The sequence below is a fragment of the Larus michahellis genome, chromosome 2, assembly GCF_964199755.1.
Source record: "Larus michahellis chromosome 2, bLarMic1.1, whole genome shotgun sequence".
In the NCBI taxonomy this organism is placed as follows: domain Eukaryota; kingdom Metazoa; phylum Chordata; class Aves; order Charadriiformes; family Laridae; genus Larus; species Larus michahellis.
In genome coordinates this window covers 116,258,295-116,274,721 of record NC_133897.1, presented here as the reverse complement: position 1 = coordinate 116,274,721, position 16,427 = coordinate 116,258,295, and the positions used below count along the sequence as shown (strand labels likewise).

General features: G+C 39.3%; 1 protein-coding gene across 6 annotated transcripts in view; it reads right to left on the bottom strand.

The window, feature by feature from the left end:
* The window catches only part of LPIN2 (lipin 2), a 42,909-nt gene extending 30,921 nt beyond the window's left edge, over positions 1-11,988 (bottom strand). For 4 of the 6 annotated variants that reach the window (XR_012585713.1, XM_074576776.1, XM_074576772.1 and 1 more), the window contains exon 1: positions 2,773-3,405. Coding sequence is in view for 3 of the 6 variants with exons in the window: in XM_074576776.1 (XP_074432877.1) it covers positions 2,773-2,859 (87 nt within the window). In the remaining 3 variants the exon portion in view is untranslated. Of the gene's footprint in view, positions 1-1,144; positions 1,209-2,772; positions 3,406-11,384 lie in introns of those variants that run through there. The other 2 variants (XM_074576773.1, XM_074576775.1) reach the window with 2 other exon arrangements.
* Between the last annotated feature and the right edge of the window lie 4,439 nt (positions 11,989-16,427).

The following is a 16,427-nucleotide window of genomic DNA, read 5'->3' as shown; positions in this document are numbered from 1 at the left end:
GGAATATAAGTCCTTAATAGAGTCTCCTTTCCATATATTTCATTTCAGTGAATAGGACTTGAGAAATGCACATTAGCAATGAATTCTCTATCATTTAAGTAGCAACTTAAATGTAGCAACTGTTTAAAAGATCAGTATTTCACACCAACTGGTAAGAATTGAGTTCAGTTGATAAATAATCTAGTTTTCCTCATATACATGCTCCCTGACCTTGCTTAGGCACAGAAAATCACCAAAAAACCCACAAGACCCACCTATTTTACATATATTCTTGCTTTCCTGTAGTAAAAGTTCTCTCTTTTACAGATCTGTTATACTTCTGTAGCTCACAGCACAGCCACTTTTATGATCATACATAAACAGAGTATCCTCTTATGTGTGAAAAAGCTATGAACTTTTGAACCTATTGAGTATTAAAAACAATGTTTATAAGGAAAGAAGCTTTTTATGATCGAAGTCTTAACGTAAACATTGTTTTGTACATTGTAAGTAAACAAACTTGTACATCAGAAACTAATTTATATCATTGCTTACCAAGCTGCAGTTCAGCTTTTAACATAACAGTTCGCTTTGTAAGATAAACGTGTTATTTAAGAAGGTTCAAACTGTAGCAAGTGAATAATCAGATAGAAATAAAGTGTCACTACATACCTGAGAAACATGAGATATTTAATTAATCTCAAATGTCAATAGAACCTCACTTAGGAGAATTTAAAATTTTGTGTGAGTTTCTTTTTTGCTTTAAGTTTTATTGTATATTGTTGGAAAACTTGTGGTGAGCACTATTGAACCTGACTATATAGAGGAACAGCATAAAATGTTACTGTGTTAATTCTTGCAGATGTGATAGAAATAGCCTGATCACAGAATAACTGGTAAAACAAAGTGTTTCCTCAGTAACACTCTATTTCGTGCTTAGTAAACGTTTGTTAGATGTCATTGTCCTGAAAGCAGAGAAAAGCAAAGAGCAGTATGCCTTCATAACCTGCTATAAGAACCTAAAAAACACACCAATCTCCAGTTCTGCAATTCAAGACAGAAGTGTGATGGACAAGACAAGCTAAGAAAGGGCAATGCAGCAATATTTCACAATACTGTTTAGCTTTAAACTTTTATTTATTTTGATACCCAGAGTATACATTACCTGATGCAGTCAAATTCCAGAACTCCGTATAAAAGCTGAAGTTAATGTAGCTCACCACTACTTAGTCTTCTAGGATAGGAAATTTAAAGGCTATCAATACCTAAGGTCTCATAGCAGAAAAACACTTTATGTCTCTTGAGTCATAGATAGACTGATTTTTGAAAGTTTATGCAAAAATTCTTATAGCTGAATATATTAATACTACTAAGCTAAGTGCAAGTGTAATTGGAGTGGGGAAAGAATCTCTCTGTCCTATATCATAAAAAAGATTTCTTTCTGGCAAGAAGCCATTACACTGCAAAAGGCAGAAACTTAAACTGCTGCTTCTTTTTTTTTTTTTTTAAGAGAGAGTGTAACAGCAAATACAATATAGGAAAAGACAGTATCTACTCTGGAAGTTCAAGAACTAAAAATAAAATTTTGTGCCTCCACCTACAAAATACTCAAATCAGTTAAACTAAAATTAAACCCATCCATGTTGGTTGACTTGCTCATGTTAGAGCAGTGAGGAATAGAATGATCCTCAGAAATAATGATTAAACAGCACTGCAGCTCAGATTAAGTATCTAACATGTTCTATGTGATAGACAAATTTTCAAAACTCATCACCAGGAAATGCTTACACTAGCATAACATGAGCGGGAGGTTTGTGGATAGGAATTATATCTATGTACTATTAACAAAGATGTTATTTTGCTGCTACAAAACCAACATGTTTTCCTGAATAATTTTATGTTATTCAGTATTATCCATATACAAGTGCAAGACATAATCAGAAGGCTGTCCACAAATTTCCTGTGCATTTGGAGTACTTTTTTAGTAAAAGTAAACAGCGTGATTTTTGTGTTCTTAAAGCCAACACCTTTTATACAGGTGCACCCCTATGAACATGAACACTACAAACGCCCAGTTCAACAACAGAAAAAGCAGAGTACAAGTTACTCAAAGGCAAGCTATCAGATTGCCTAGAGAAGCAATTGTATCTAGAAAGATACAGCTTTAGAGGGCATATATTTTAACTGTCACTGCAAAAAAAAAGTTACTTAAATGTAGATCTTACCTTACAGGAGAGTAGATATTTATACATCCCATTTATTTTGAGATTCATTTAGAGGATTAAAAGATAGTCTAACACTACATGATGTAAACAGTAAAGAAGTATTTGTTTTAAGAGATTGGGTAGAAAAACAAAATAAGAAAGCATGCATAGCTATGGCTTCTCTCAATTTATCTCATCTTGCCTATATTTGCACGTATATGTATTTATGAGGCAGGAGCTTTCCTTAACCAGAGAAAATCTTCTACAAGTATTTTACTAGCTTCTATTTTGTACCCTGAAAAGATTGGGGGGAAAAACCAACCATGTGAAACAGGACCACTGTCTACTCAGCAAAAATGAACAAACAAAAATATCTTTGCTCCTAAGTAAAGATTGGAACTGGGGTTTAAGATTGCTCCTAGTACTGCACAGAGCACTTACAGAAAAAAATGAAAAACAAAGTCAGTCTGTTGAATGCCTAGTTAAGGCTTCCACGTATTAGTAAATACAGGCAGTCAATTTTTAGATATTTTAACCATGCTATAGTAAATTATATACCCGTACTCAGCAATAAATCAGTCAAACTCACCAAGATTCCAGAAGGAACCCTTTCATGGGCAGCAACACCACTTCTATTGAAGTCATCTTCAAAATCATCCTGTTCTGAGAAATGCATCTCAGAAAACAGGAAACTAACTTTCCACAGTACAGGTAAATGCAAAGCTTACAGCCATAACAGAATGTTGTATCAGCATTTCTTCTCTTTCCATAGAAGCAGAAGAATTATGTAAATCTTCTGGTCTCTTAGAGAAAAGTGTTTGGTATGCTTTCCCACGCAATATTATGATTAAAAAGGAAGCGCTTCTTTAAGAAGGCTCACATAGAAACTCCCTCACCAATAGGCTTTGCTTGAAATGTCACAGCCCCCTTGCACTCTTTGAGATAAGTAATAACATGGGCAGACTTTGCCATATGTTTGCACTGATAGGCAATGATGTTGTTTTACATCAGGTCACATGACTTCAACTGAAGCTCCCACGAAAAGAAACAGGGATTTAGTTAATGATTCTTAAGCAAAGCCTACATTAGCTCACTTGGAGACTTTTCACCCACTGTTGCAACTCCACCGCCCGTAGCAGCATTCAAAGTCCTAGTTCAGCCTGCTGCACACCTAATTCAAGAATGCCTACCACTGCTCCATGTGCCTGCTCCCTCTGCCGATGGTTTCACTGGGCTAGCTGGTGACATTTTATAGGACAAATTTGATGACATTTCAGGGTCTGGTATTTGTGGGCTATTTTCCCCCCTTTTTGAAATTGCATTATAGTAGTAAAGAGAAAACTGACCTGGTGTCAAGTTAATACTAAATCATACAAAACCAATGCATACCAAAATAAACACTGTTGTCCTGTGGAAGTTTTCCTACTTTCTTTAAACTTTAAATTGTAAAAGCAGTATAATTTCGGTATGTGGACAACACATAAAAGCTTATTGTATACCTAGCTCCATGACAGAGAGTAAGAATTTTTTGATCTGAGGAATTTTGAAGTGTCATTACTTCTCTAAATAGTATCACGGATAGGTGAAATAACTGAGGAAGTATAGCAGCACAAGGAAACAATTCTACCCCTGAGTGGGAAAGACATTCTCTGAGGACCATTAACATTCCCTCCACCCATTCCCTCGCTACCTTAAACGCATGCATCTCTTCCTCACCCGCACAGTGTTGCTTTGCCTCTCCTACAGAAGAATGTGGAGGACTACTTCTTGAATTACAAACTAAAAAATAATCTAGGATCCTACTACCACTTTCACTCCATTCTCCTGTAAATTTCGTAATTTTATGCATTGGACTCTGGTGCAAGTACAATGAATCACATTATTGCATACAGCCAAATGGCTTTTAGGTTTCCAAAATAATTAATGAACTACACTCAAGGTGAAAACTAAATCAGTCTTGATGACAAACTCCTAAATTGAGTGTTGGATTACCACATCTGCAGTAAGGTTGCAATAAACTGCTACCATCTCCAAGCCCTTTCCTATACACTGAGTAGGTTTGTATTTAATGTGGCTCTTCACAGGAAAAGCCACTTGTTTTGTTAGCAGACATGACAAGTATTTTTATAGGATATTAAGAACTACTAGACAACTCAGTTCTCCTCTGCTTGTTCATCATTCCTTTATCGTGTGTTACATTAAAACACAGTAAACCACACACACTTATGAGCAGAATGGAGCCAACTTTGTAAGCCAGTGCTTCTTTTCAAACACTTTTGACCTAGCTTTATGTTATTTTTTTTCTGTATAACTTTCTGTTACATCTATTCTATTTCACTATTGTTCAGTATTTCAGATTGACATTATTTTCTCCAAAGCTTCTAAAAGTGTTTTAGAAGACAGCCTTTCTAGAACACCCATACAATTGGGTTCACTGCACAGGCAGTAAGGTAAGATTTTAGACAGGTAATAAGCTTTGCACGTTTAGTAAGCCTCCTTGTCTTTCATTTCTCAATATTAATAAGGTAAATAAAATATAATTCCCTCTGAGTAAGTTTAAGTACTATGCTATTTACTTACAATTTATACAGGAAAATTAGCTTTAGTGTTGAAAAGCAAATACCCCAAATTTGGAAAGTATTAGAAGCAATGTTTTTCATGCAACTTTAATCCAGGTCTTTGGTGTGAGTGGATTTTACTGTGGTTTAGCCTCAGAAAGCACATATGAGTTTTCCCACTAGCCTCACGCAAGTTAATACTCCTGACAAAGATCAGTCATCATTCTATGTTCTTTTTTCCCCCCTCTGTTCTTCCTGAGTCCACACATTTTATCCCATGGCTCATTAGTCAAAATCCCTGATGGGAAGTATGATTCCATTTTTAAATGGTACTTTTCTACAGTAACCTTTATCATATATTTGATTGCATTCATTTAGTTTTACAGCATCCCAGAGATGTAGTATTATTTTTTTTTTTTCACATACGCAATGGAAAACCCAGGCCAGGACATTAGGAATTAAAAATATAGGGGGTTTTAGCACAGTTAAAACTTGACTTTGCAGAGTTTCCCTCCATTTTTTACCTCTTTGCATATTCAAAACACTGCTTCCATAGGCTACATTTGTAGCTGCTAATCAGATTTACATATCCCAGATGGTCACTACAAAAATAAAAAAAGCCTGATTGCCTGTGAAAATTACGTATAAGTGATTTGATTGTACTATATAGGAACTGTAGAACAAGTGTGGCCAGAACACAGCTCCAGGCCTTTTCCCCGGCTTTCATAAGTACTTGTCATTCTAAATTCTGGAAGGAAGGAAGCAGAAATCCTATAGACACGAGCTTCTATTAGTACAATCACAATTCACTCAGACTTCAGGATAAATTTGCTGAGACGAATGAATGAGACAAAATCTCCTCTAATTAACATATCCTAACAGATACAGCAAATACAAGACAACCTTTGTTCATGTCCCGTACGTCTCCTTCACCTCATCCTGCCCCAAATCACTTTTACTTACTATCAACTAAGACTTAAGCACCCCAGTTCTCAGTTCTCACACCCTATCCTGACATTGGAAAAGATCCGTTCTCCCCAGGCCTCTAATTCAGTTCCTAAATTCCCCTCCACTTCTTTTTTTGTGTGCACTTTTTACACTTTGTCTATCAGGTGCAAACAAAATGGAAAAGTTACCAATTCTCCAATAGAGATTACAAAAATCAGGCTGGGACTGAAAACACTTCCCTGTGCTCAAATTCTTGATCCTAGCCCTGGTCTGAAGCATCTGCTTATTGAAACTGGAAATACAGTTCTGCTCGTTCCTTCTTGTGATAAAATACATTCAGTACAGCATGTTTGTTACTTTTAACTGCAAAAGTCTATCCATCCTCATTATGGACTTTTAAACCTAATTCAAAGGCTAATAACTTTGCCAAATTAAAGTAAATTTACACATGAATAACAGAAGACATACTGAATGAAGACCATCTGCCTCAGAGAATTTTTCTAAGAGAAAACAGCTAAAGTTTTTCCTCTAGTAGAGTGGAAACATACTGTCAAGTTTCACTTCTTATAAAAAACGAATACAGTTGCTAAAATTTTCCATATAGAGGCCGAAGGCAGCTAATATATAACTTGGAATGTTCCATTCTAGCAGAGTTACATGCAGCTAAAAATCAAGTTTTGCTCGGAAATGCTGAAGACTAAAGGCAGCATTACCTGCTTTCACCCACCATTCCCAGCAGTCCAAAAAATAAAAATAATGAAAAAAGACTATCACCAGTAATAACAGTACGGTACAAGAATCCAAAGAGTTAATAGATGTTAGAGAAATACCAGTGATACAAAAGCAATGCATTGCCCACTAAACTTGGGGTTAAAAAACAGTAAAATCAAATGTCTAGTTTTCCATCTATGATACAAAACAGCAAATTCAGTATCTTCAAGATCTCCTGTCAGGTTGAGTCAAGAGCCATTCAAATGAGAATATTTTTGCGTGCAGCTTAAGTATTCTTTTTATCTCTAAGGAAAAAAAAAAGATAGTAAGACAGGAAACGCGCAGTTTACTTGGACTTGGCCCTTTTGTAACATGTAAACAGTTATATCTGTATGATCTACTATGAATCATCTGATTCCAGTGTATTAATCTGAACATTTTCTTTTTTTTTTAGCAAATTACCTTTTTTCTGTTTGCAAAGGAACTTCAGTGAGAACAATACTTTAGAAGTCCATAAAGTGAGTTTTACTGTTAAAATGATCAGTTCAATCAAAAGCTTACGTTATCTTATGTACGTGAAGACCTTAACTTCTTTCAAGAGTACTGAAAAGAGGTAACTGGCTAATCCAAGAGCACAGCCCTTTGGAACCTGCACGGGCATATCCCACACAAGTGCCTGCCACTCTTGACATACCTACTTCCAGCAGCACAGGCTCTTCTACAGCCACATCATCCTCGGTTGAACTTCTTTCCAGACACATACCACAGAAACCAAAGTTTCTGAATAGAAATTCCATCTATCTCATTTTTACATGAGATTAGAGAAAACAGATGAAGCTTTTCCTGTATGTTTCTATAAAGCACTAAGCATTTCCCTAATGAGCAATCCCTTATCTTTCTATTTTCTGCATTTAAAAAGATTTCTTTCCAGGCACTGATCTGCCTCAGGCGTATTTTTATTTTCTTACAACCTTCCAGGATTCAAAAGTCAAAGCAGAAGAACAGTCTCATGTATTTAAGCATGAAATGCATCCTGATATATTAGTGGTTTGATTACCTTTAGAATGGACACACTAATATAAGATCTGAGACTAGTACATATCTTCAGGTTGACAAGAAAGAGCAGAAATATACTTATTCTGAGAAACACATACATGGAATACCCAAAAAGTTTTAAATATAGTGTATATAAACAAGAAAACTTTTTTTACTTGATAGACTCTCCATACTGTTGAACTGATGAGCATGTACCAAAATAGAAGAGCCTCCATAAATTTCATTTGCATGTAAGACCTAGCTATTTCATTACAAAATTGGGTAAAAATGCTAGTCTTAGAGAATTCTCACACAAAGGTATTCATAGCATGAGATACTGGGACCGGGAAAATTAGATATAGTTGAGCAAAGTAGCACATGCTTACTCATTCACCAAACACCATCTACTTGCATTATTGAGTTTTAATGAACACAGAGATCATACATTTGTCTGAGGGATGTATCTGTTCATCCTTAGCACACAATAGCATGTCTGCACTGTCTATATGGGACATGACAAACCTGTAAAGCAGCCTCGCAGATTTCTCGTTTGTGTTAACATGCACACATTTGATTTGGAGAATGAACAGCTTTAAGTCACCACTAAGTAATTTTATTTTTTTTTTTTTAAGTCTTTGTATTTCAGTTCCACCACAAACTAAATTCTATTGTTAGCCAAGTGAGAGACAGCTACTTGCATTTCTAATGGAATCTCAGCCACAATTCATTACTGGAAGCACTTCTTTGAAAGAATTTTGCAAAGAATCCTTTACGCATTTCCTTTAAAAGGCCTTTCATAACCATCAATCCAGAAGCAGCACATGAGGAGGCAGTTATGCAGTCTAAAAAAAGACAAGTAAACCTAAAGACTTGGCCTAAGACTGACTTAGCATGTGCTGGCTTCAGCCACGTAGACCAACACAAAAATGTCACCTAGTACACTGGAGACTTTTCTGTTATTACTTTGCATCTTTACATTTCTGGTATCAAACTTAAGCACTTTGGATAAATAAATGAGCCGGCTCCTCAATTATAATTCTTATCCCTACAGACAGCAGCAATACGGAATTGTCCCTTAGTTTTGGGAAAAGAGTGACTCAGACAATTTCTGGCAGTTAATGACAAATTACATTACTGCAAAGCTGAAAGAAACTGATAACAACAAAATAAATAGGAAGAGGAAGCTAGCATCCTTTACTTGGAAACTCCCTTGAAATATATACATAAGAAAAAAAGAAATTTCTATCAAAATTAAAAAAAAAATAAATCCCCCTCAAGTACGCTTAAACTCAAACACAAAGACAACCTTGCTTGACTTGGCATGACAGTTTCATATTGAATCAGCGTGCCTGCACAAACTGAAATGTAAGCTCTAATGTTAGTACATACTGGATTGTTTGTAACAACCAAGATGAGATAGCAGCTAGGCAAAATAAAAACTCATTTTTAAGTGAAACATTAAAATTACATTAAGAGAGTAATTTTAATTACCAGTTTAAAAAAATAATCTCTGCTTACCTATATAACAGTGAGATATTTACAGAGATGACATGTTTGTGTTACTGCAGAATCTTAAAAAGCAGCTTCAATGAGATCAAAGGTTCATAAAGAAAGCACTCCTGATCAGCACTGCCAGATGCAAAAATCACTGGGATACAAAGTTATGTTCTCAGAATTTGCCCAGTATGGGATGAAGACATCTAATGCGTATGCTTTAGACCTGAATTTGATCACAAACACATCACCCACTGTTTCGTGTAAGCCTGAAAGCTTTTTCACTATGGATCCACATAACATGCAACACCAAACCTCACACCAGAAGGTGTCCTTTCATCCCTTTTCAGACAGTTACACACAACGTATTTGCAAATGCTGTGGTCTTGCACTTAAGATGTATTGTGATCTGGAGTATAACCATGTGAGCACCTTCCAGGAAGAGGGCAACAAATGCAACTAATTTAACCTGTAGATGTTCCCAATGTGGCTTTGAACAAAATCCTTTCAGCTTTTTCTGATCTAGATTGCATGTTCTCTGGGCAGTATGATGCAATGCAAAGAAGGGCTATTCTGGGCCTCAAGATACATAAGGAGGTGTCAAGTGCAGCAAGTGCAGTTTATATTTCCCCATAATTGATCATGACTTTACATTAGTGGAAAGAAATGTTGGAAGTAGGGAGAAAGAACAAAAAGTTCTCTGCACTGCAAAACTGGAACATTTTACATGTCTTCCAAGTAAATAATAACAAAGAACTAAGCTTAATTTTGTAACAAACCAAAACGTTAAGTACTAAGAATAAGACAACTTCAAACACACCTCTTTTACATGCCATCAAAAAACCTAAACATTTTGATACACTTAACTGAAAAGTTGTACTATGAGCTTAAAAATTAATGCTATAATTGCTTACAAGAGCCTTTCATCACTATCTAGTTATTCCTACTGTAATTAAGAATAATACCAGATAAAACAGCATTTCATTCGAAGTTCCTGACATGCTGAGTTCATTTAGAAACTTTTTAACTTCAGCTTATCAGTTTAATATTCTATTACATAATAGTAATATGTTTTTACAGAGCACCTCACAGATCATTTCCTTACTTTACTCAAGAAAATACATCATCCTTGACTTTTGTAGGAGATGGCAAAATTGTTTACATTCTTGTATGTTCTGGGCTGCAAAAAAACCTATAGCAGGAGCTAGGAGAGAAGAAACAACTGATGGCCCTGGATAGAGCTAGTTGCCTAGTACGTACACCAACAATGATTAGGTATACACTGAATTACTGACATACCCACACTTTCACTAACACAAAGTGAAGGCATATCGTGACTTACTATTTTTTATTCTAATGAATATCTGTACATTCTTAAAATGTGTATAACTCCACATTTTCCTCTTCCAATATATTTTGCAAACATAAGGAGTTCAGTATTCAAAATTGTCTTAAGAAATGCTATTATAAAGTATAAAAAAAACAAAACCAAACAACCACCAAACAACTGAGTTCTGTAGGATTGTCTATCATTTTCTCCTCTGATGGTATCCTAAATAATACCATATACCATTATGGCATATGGCTAAGAAATTGTCTCTCGTAACAACAATGGAATTTTGTTTGCAAAAGAAAAAAGTAATCAGACGATGTGCACATACAAGGTGCAGCCAAAACACAGGTATATTTATGACATCACTTTGTTGGCTGGAAATGCACGAGTTTACACGGCATATTGTCTTGCTCTATTAAACATCATTGATGTCTGCTACATGTACTCAGTAATCACTTAACAAGAGGAAAAATGCAGTTCACACAAATTAATTTAGACGTGCACTTGGCAAAAACTCAAAACACATACACCAAAAAATGCAGACAGCATACTTCTAGTGATTAACGCTTCATACAGCCTGCACTAGGAAGGATAAATAGAAAAAAAACCCCAACAACAACAAAAAAACACAACAAAAACCAACCCAAAGGAGAAGTGCCCGGCAGGTAGGCAAGTTAACAGCCCGAGTTTAAGAAACGCAAATCCGTAAAACGCACGGAGCTCGGGGGCAGCAAGGCACCTATCGCGATTTTGAACGTTTCAAGAGTCGCACCGCCAAAGCGGAGCCAGAAAAGCCGACGTTTCACAAGGGGCACGCCGCCTTCATGTCACCAGCACGGCTGGCAGGCAGCTCCAGGGGGCCGGGCAGGGTGACAGCACCCACACCTGTCAGCCAGGGGAGAGGATGAGAAGGGGGATGCTCCCTCTTCCCCCCCGCCGGGTTCTCGGAGCCCTCTCCGGGAATGGGAGCGAGGCCGGGGCAGGCCCTCCGCCGCCCACCTTTCCCCGCAGCCGTCCTGGCTCGCTCGGCCTCCCCCCCCATCCCCTCACTTCTCCTCACACAGGCCGACACCCCGCCCCCGGGCGCGCCCCCTCCCCACCCCGGCTCCCCTTCTCCCTTACCTCCAGCGAGGCCCGGCGGGGCCCGCCGCCAGCCGAGGAGGGACGGACGGGCGGGCGGATGAATGGCGGGGGAAGAGCCAGAGAACGGCGGCGGGGCGGGGGGAGGCGGGGGGCAGAAGGGAGCCGGGACGCGCCGCGCCGGGCTGGACGCGAACTGCGCCAAGCGGCGGCCGTTGGTGCAGCGCGTGCACGTCGGCGCGCGGGCGGGGACGCGCCGCCGCGGGTGGGGAGTGGGCGGGCGGGCGGCGCGCGCGCCACCTCAGCGGCGCGGGTCCCGCCTCGCCCCGGGCGCCACGTGACCTTGGGGCGAACGCAGGGTTGCGGCGGGGGGGGGGGGGCGGGGGGGGGTGTGGAAAGGACGCGCGCGGTGGGTGCGCGTGCGCGGGGCGGGAGCCGGCTGAGGGGGAGCGGCGGCAGGGAAGTGGGGAGCGCGTCGCCGCTGCCATGTTCAGTGCCGGGAACTGGGGGGGGGACGACGACTGGGGTCGGTGTGGGGCAGGAGGCTGTGGCGAGCGCGGCTTCCCTGAGGCAGCCGCCCGCGGCTTGCCTTCCTCGCCCGACGTCCTCCTCATTCTCTCCTGTCTTCCTCGCCCCGCCTCCTCCTCGTCTCCTGTCCCGGCCCTGAGTTGTCGAGGCTGAGGTAAAGCAGCTCGGCTACCTACCGCCGTGGCGTGGTTGCCGCCCGTTCCCTCGGGCCCCGGCCTGCGGCGATTAGCAGGGAAGTGCTGGCTCTCTGCGGCTATTTATAGCCGTGGTCTGAGCTGTGTCTCAGAATTAACACCTCGTGACGGGGATGTTTCAAAAGAAACGCCGCGTCCGGGGTGTTTGCAGCTTTAGACATCTGGCAGTGCATCCTTCTTTTGAAAGTTACTAGTCTACTCACAGGAGGCTGGAAAATAAATTTTTTATTATTATTATTTTTAGATGAAAGTGCAGAATTGCAAAATCAAAACGTGTCCAGCAGGCCAGGTATGTATTACAGGTCAGCAGCCTCACTTGCCCGCTGCTTTTGTGATTCACCCCGCTGCTCACTGTAGTTGGCTGTGTTATGTGTTGTTATTTACTGGAGTCATTCTATTGCCCAGAGGCCCCAGATGATTGTGAGGCATAATATGTACTAAAACAGGATAGTATTCTCACCCTGAACAGCATTCAGTGTAAAAAAGGGAGAAGAAAAGAGTAGCATAAACAGAAATACAGTTTAGGTTTCACGGATGTGAATTGTTTCATCACTACCCATGTTACTTCTTTATTTTATTTTATTGTATGTTTATTTGTCTGCCAGTTACTTTCTCATCTGCCAATCTGTTCATGAGAGTTTTGTTAAAAGTCGGCTTTGCCCCTCTTCTTGTTAGGGCCGTTTTTGGGCTCTTACATAGGCTTCATATAATTGTCACATAAGAAAACAGGCTAGTTAACAGTATTAAGTGCAACTGACAAAAAGACATGCTAGCATGCAAAGAAGTGTATAGACAAAGTTTACTGTGATAGCCCATGTATCTCTCAAAAGATTCTTGACAATCTTTTGTACCAGTCCTACAAACAGATAAGAAGATCTTTTTATTAATCTGTACCTCCTGGTACAAGCTGCCTAAAAGATTATAGTCAGTGAGTTTGCTTATTTGCAAATAATATATTTAAATCCCTTTGAGCATGGAACTAAAAAAATCTATCCACACATAACATGCAGGCTGGATTTTTGAAGAAAGCAGTTCATGGAAGAAGACACAAATGCAGAATTACGTGTCTAGAGTGACTATATTATACATATGTAAAAAGAATGAAAGGTCAGATTTTATGCCTGCCCATTTTGATAACGTTGTAGTGTCAGAAATCCATAGTCGAATTCAGAACACTTTCCAGAACTCAGGATAAACGGATGCAAACCAGACTACTGGAGCAATTTTCCACCCTGGGGTGCAACCATGTTTCAGCTGCAGCAGTTTTCTGAAGAGGCCTTCCATTTGAATATAATGTCTTAATAATAATTACCTAGCTAACGTTACCATAACATCTGTCACAAATACTCAGTCTGTGCTTCAGCCAATAGATCATTTCCCTGCTTTACCAAGTTCCTTATTTGGCATCTTAGTTCCTTAGATTGTGAGGGTGACCACATCGTCTTTGTGTTCTTGTGATCTTATCTTTGCTAGTCATAACAGCAAGTGATTTTTTTAGTTGAGGGGACAACTCCAGACGGCCCAGTTCACAGGGAGATAAGAGGTAGGGGCTAAATCTATCATACATCCTCAAATACCAATTTTAAGCTAGATCCTATTATAAAATTAATCCAAAAGCAGGCTAGCTTCTTGGGTGACAGAAAAATCTTTTACTTGAAAAGGGGTGACAAATTGATAAGTCATACTTTTCTATTTCAGACCTGGAATAGGCGCTTCTGTTTAAAGAGCATTTGCTTGAAAACACAATGTTTTCCCTTCAGGTGACCTTTTCCTTTCCAATATTACCATCTCCAGACAATCAGAAGGCTGCAGAAGTAGGCAGCCCTCTGTATTTTCCTTTTGTATTCTCTGCTCTTTTGCACTTACACATAGAAGATTATGATCAAGCTGTAAAAATGGCTTGCATTTTCCACAGCTGTATCAGGTGAGATTTGTTTCCATTCTGATTGCGTGGAGTTAGACACTGTAGTGGTGTAGGCAGGATCTCTCTACATCTGTGTATGATTTGCGGTCCTTTTTGAACCATAACTCACTGGTAGGTAAACCAGGGCTTCCAGGCCACAGGAAACCTGCCACTTCATTTACATTCATTTTGCCTTTTCACCACAAATTTTTCACTATTATTTTCCCCATCAAGGAAAGGGAAGGAGAGATGAGAACAACTGCTTGAAATTACTTTTTTCTTTGGTGGAGGGGAAATAATTTGAAAGCGTGTTACCTAGAGCCGTACTTAAATCAGTGGCTCTCTGGCTGTTCAACTGACAGATCATATCTAGCAGCAATAGTGTGTGAGAGAGGTAGCCTGCTTAGGGCTAGGCAAGCAAGGATGAAGGATCTCCAGCAGGTTAGGATACAGAGCGCCAGGGGTAAATGACAGGTCTGGGAGGATATAGGGTGCTCGGCATGGCTTTGGTGAAGTCTCAGAAGATTTGTGGTCCTGCAGATAGTAGAGAGATGTAGGTGTAGGGATGTAGCACCAACCCCCAGCTTGCATTGGTCTCTGAGTGCTCAACATGTTGCTGACATTTGTAGGTGAAAGAAAAAATGGCCTTTTGCTTAGTTGTTACAGCAGTTAAAAAAAAAAAAAAGTCTTTGGCCACATGTGGCATAAAAGCTGACATCAGTGATGAGATTTTGTTATGTCATTTTGCCTTTTTTGTGTGCGTACAACACCCAGAAACCATTGTTTGGAGTAGTCACTTATTCCCATACCCACCATCACCCATGCTTATATTGCAGCAGTCAGGATATCCTTAAACTTTTTTTTTTTTTAATTGTTGACTCTATTTATATCTTCCCCGTAAACTTGAGGGGCTCCTTATCTCTGCATCTTAGTCATGACTTGCACGTGTCCTCTCAGGAGTGTTTCAATAACTTCTCCAGCATCAGAATGATATTATAAAAGCATGTCACAATTTAATTTAGTTTATTTAGTTCATCCTTTTAATCCCATTTAACAGTTGGAAAAAAAAATAAATACAAGGGAAGTCAGTCGCAAGGATTCAGGGCTGTACCCTGGCCATACCCTGAGCCTCCAATATATTTAAGCACACCAATAGTCCCACTGTAGCTGATGGGCTGGTTTGTAGGTTTAGGTTGTTAAGTCAGCACACTCAGATCAAGTCTCATGTGAGCAGCATTTCTCCCTTCTTTGTCAATCATTAGCAGGTGTTTCACAAACTGTTTTCTGATAATAGATATGATAGGGTTTCAGGCCTCCTGTTAAGAGGTTCCTTATCCTTGCCAAAATCACAGCCTAAGTAAGGAGGAAGTTTTATTCTGCTCCTGTCAGTATGAGTGACGAAACAGTGAATGGAAATGACTGTATCAAATAGGATGAATGCTAGAAGATGCAAGGTGGGGAAAGAGGGAAGGAAAGGTGTTGCATTTGAAAATGCAGAAGGAGAAAGATTACAGGAAAGACATCTTGCATAATGAAATAGGAAGTGAGACAAGAGGAAAAGTCAGCAGAAGATTGCAGCCAAGTCTGGTGCCTGCCCTCTTCTCTCTGCTGTCGGTCTCATCCCTCCCCTCACTGTGTCTCTCACAGCAACTTCATCTCCAGAAGCCCTTGTGGAACAGAGCAGTTTCTCTAACATTTTTCTCTTCACAGCTTTGTTGCTCTTGTTGTTCTTTTCCCTGGGCAACATTTTACTTCAATTCTTAAAATTTACTATCATTTTAACAACACAAGAAAACTTGTGTGGAAAGATTTGTTTCAGATGTGTGGTTATTATAGTTACTATTCAAGGACACAGAGCAGAGGTCTGCCCTACGCTAGTTTAAGGATGATCTCACTTTGCAACTAGCTGCTTCAAAGATTACGGCTTTATATGTTATCAAATTACAGTTTATCAGTCCCAGACCACAGACAGGTCTTCCTCGATAATTGGGTAACAAATCCAGAAGTAATTCTCAGAGGAGCTCAAGGACACGTGGAATCACAATGTCTTTACTACAATGGAAGGCAAAGCCTAATTTTCACATTTTCTTTCATCTTAAAAAAATAACACTTTGTAATTTTGGAAGGCAATTAGATAATATAGTTTAATGCAATACTTTTGCACACTGTTGTTATAACACAAGAATATGAGTTTATCATAGAGTTATAACTCTGAACGTCAAGAGTAATGCATGCTGGAATGGAATATGTAGGTGAGAAAGAAGATATTATCCAGAAGTGGCACTTTGGATAAACATTGCAACCAGTGTCTGATTTTAAATATAGTCAAATGGTTCTGTGTGTTTGATAGGGGATTCTGTTGTTTCAGAAATAATTTGCATTCTATCGTTATGTAATGGACAGACTGAAACAATTTTTCATAGTTATCATGAAGAATAGAATACAAACTATACATTTAGA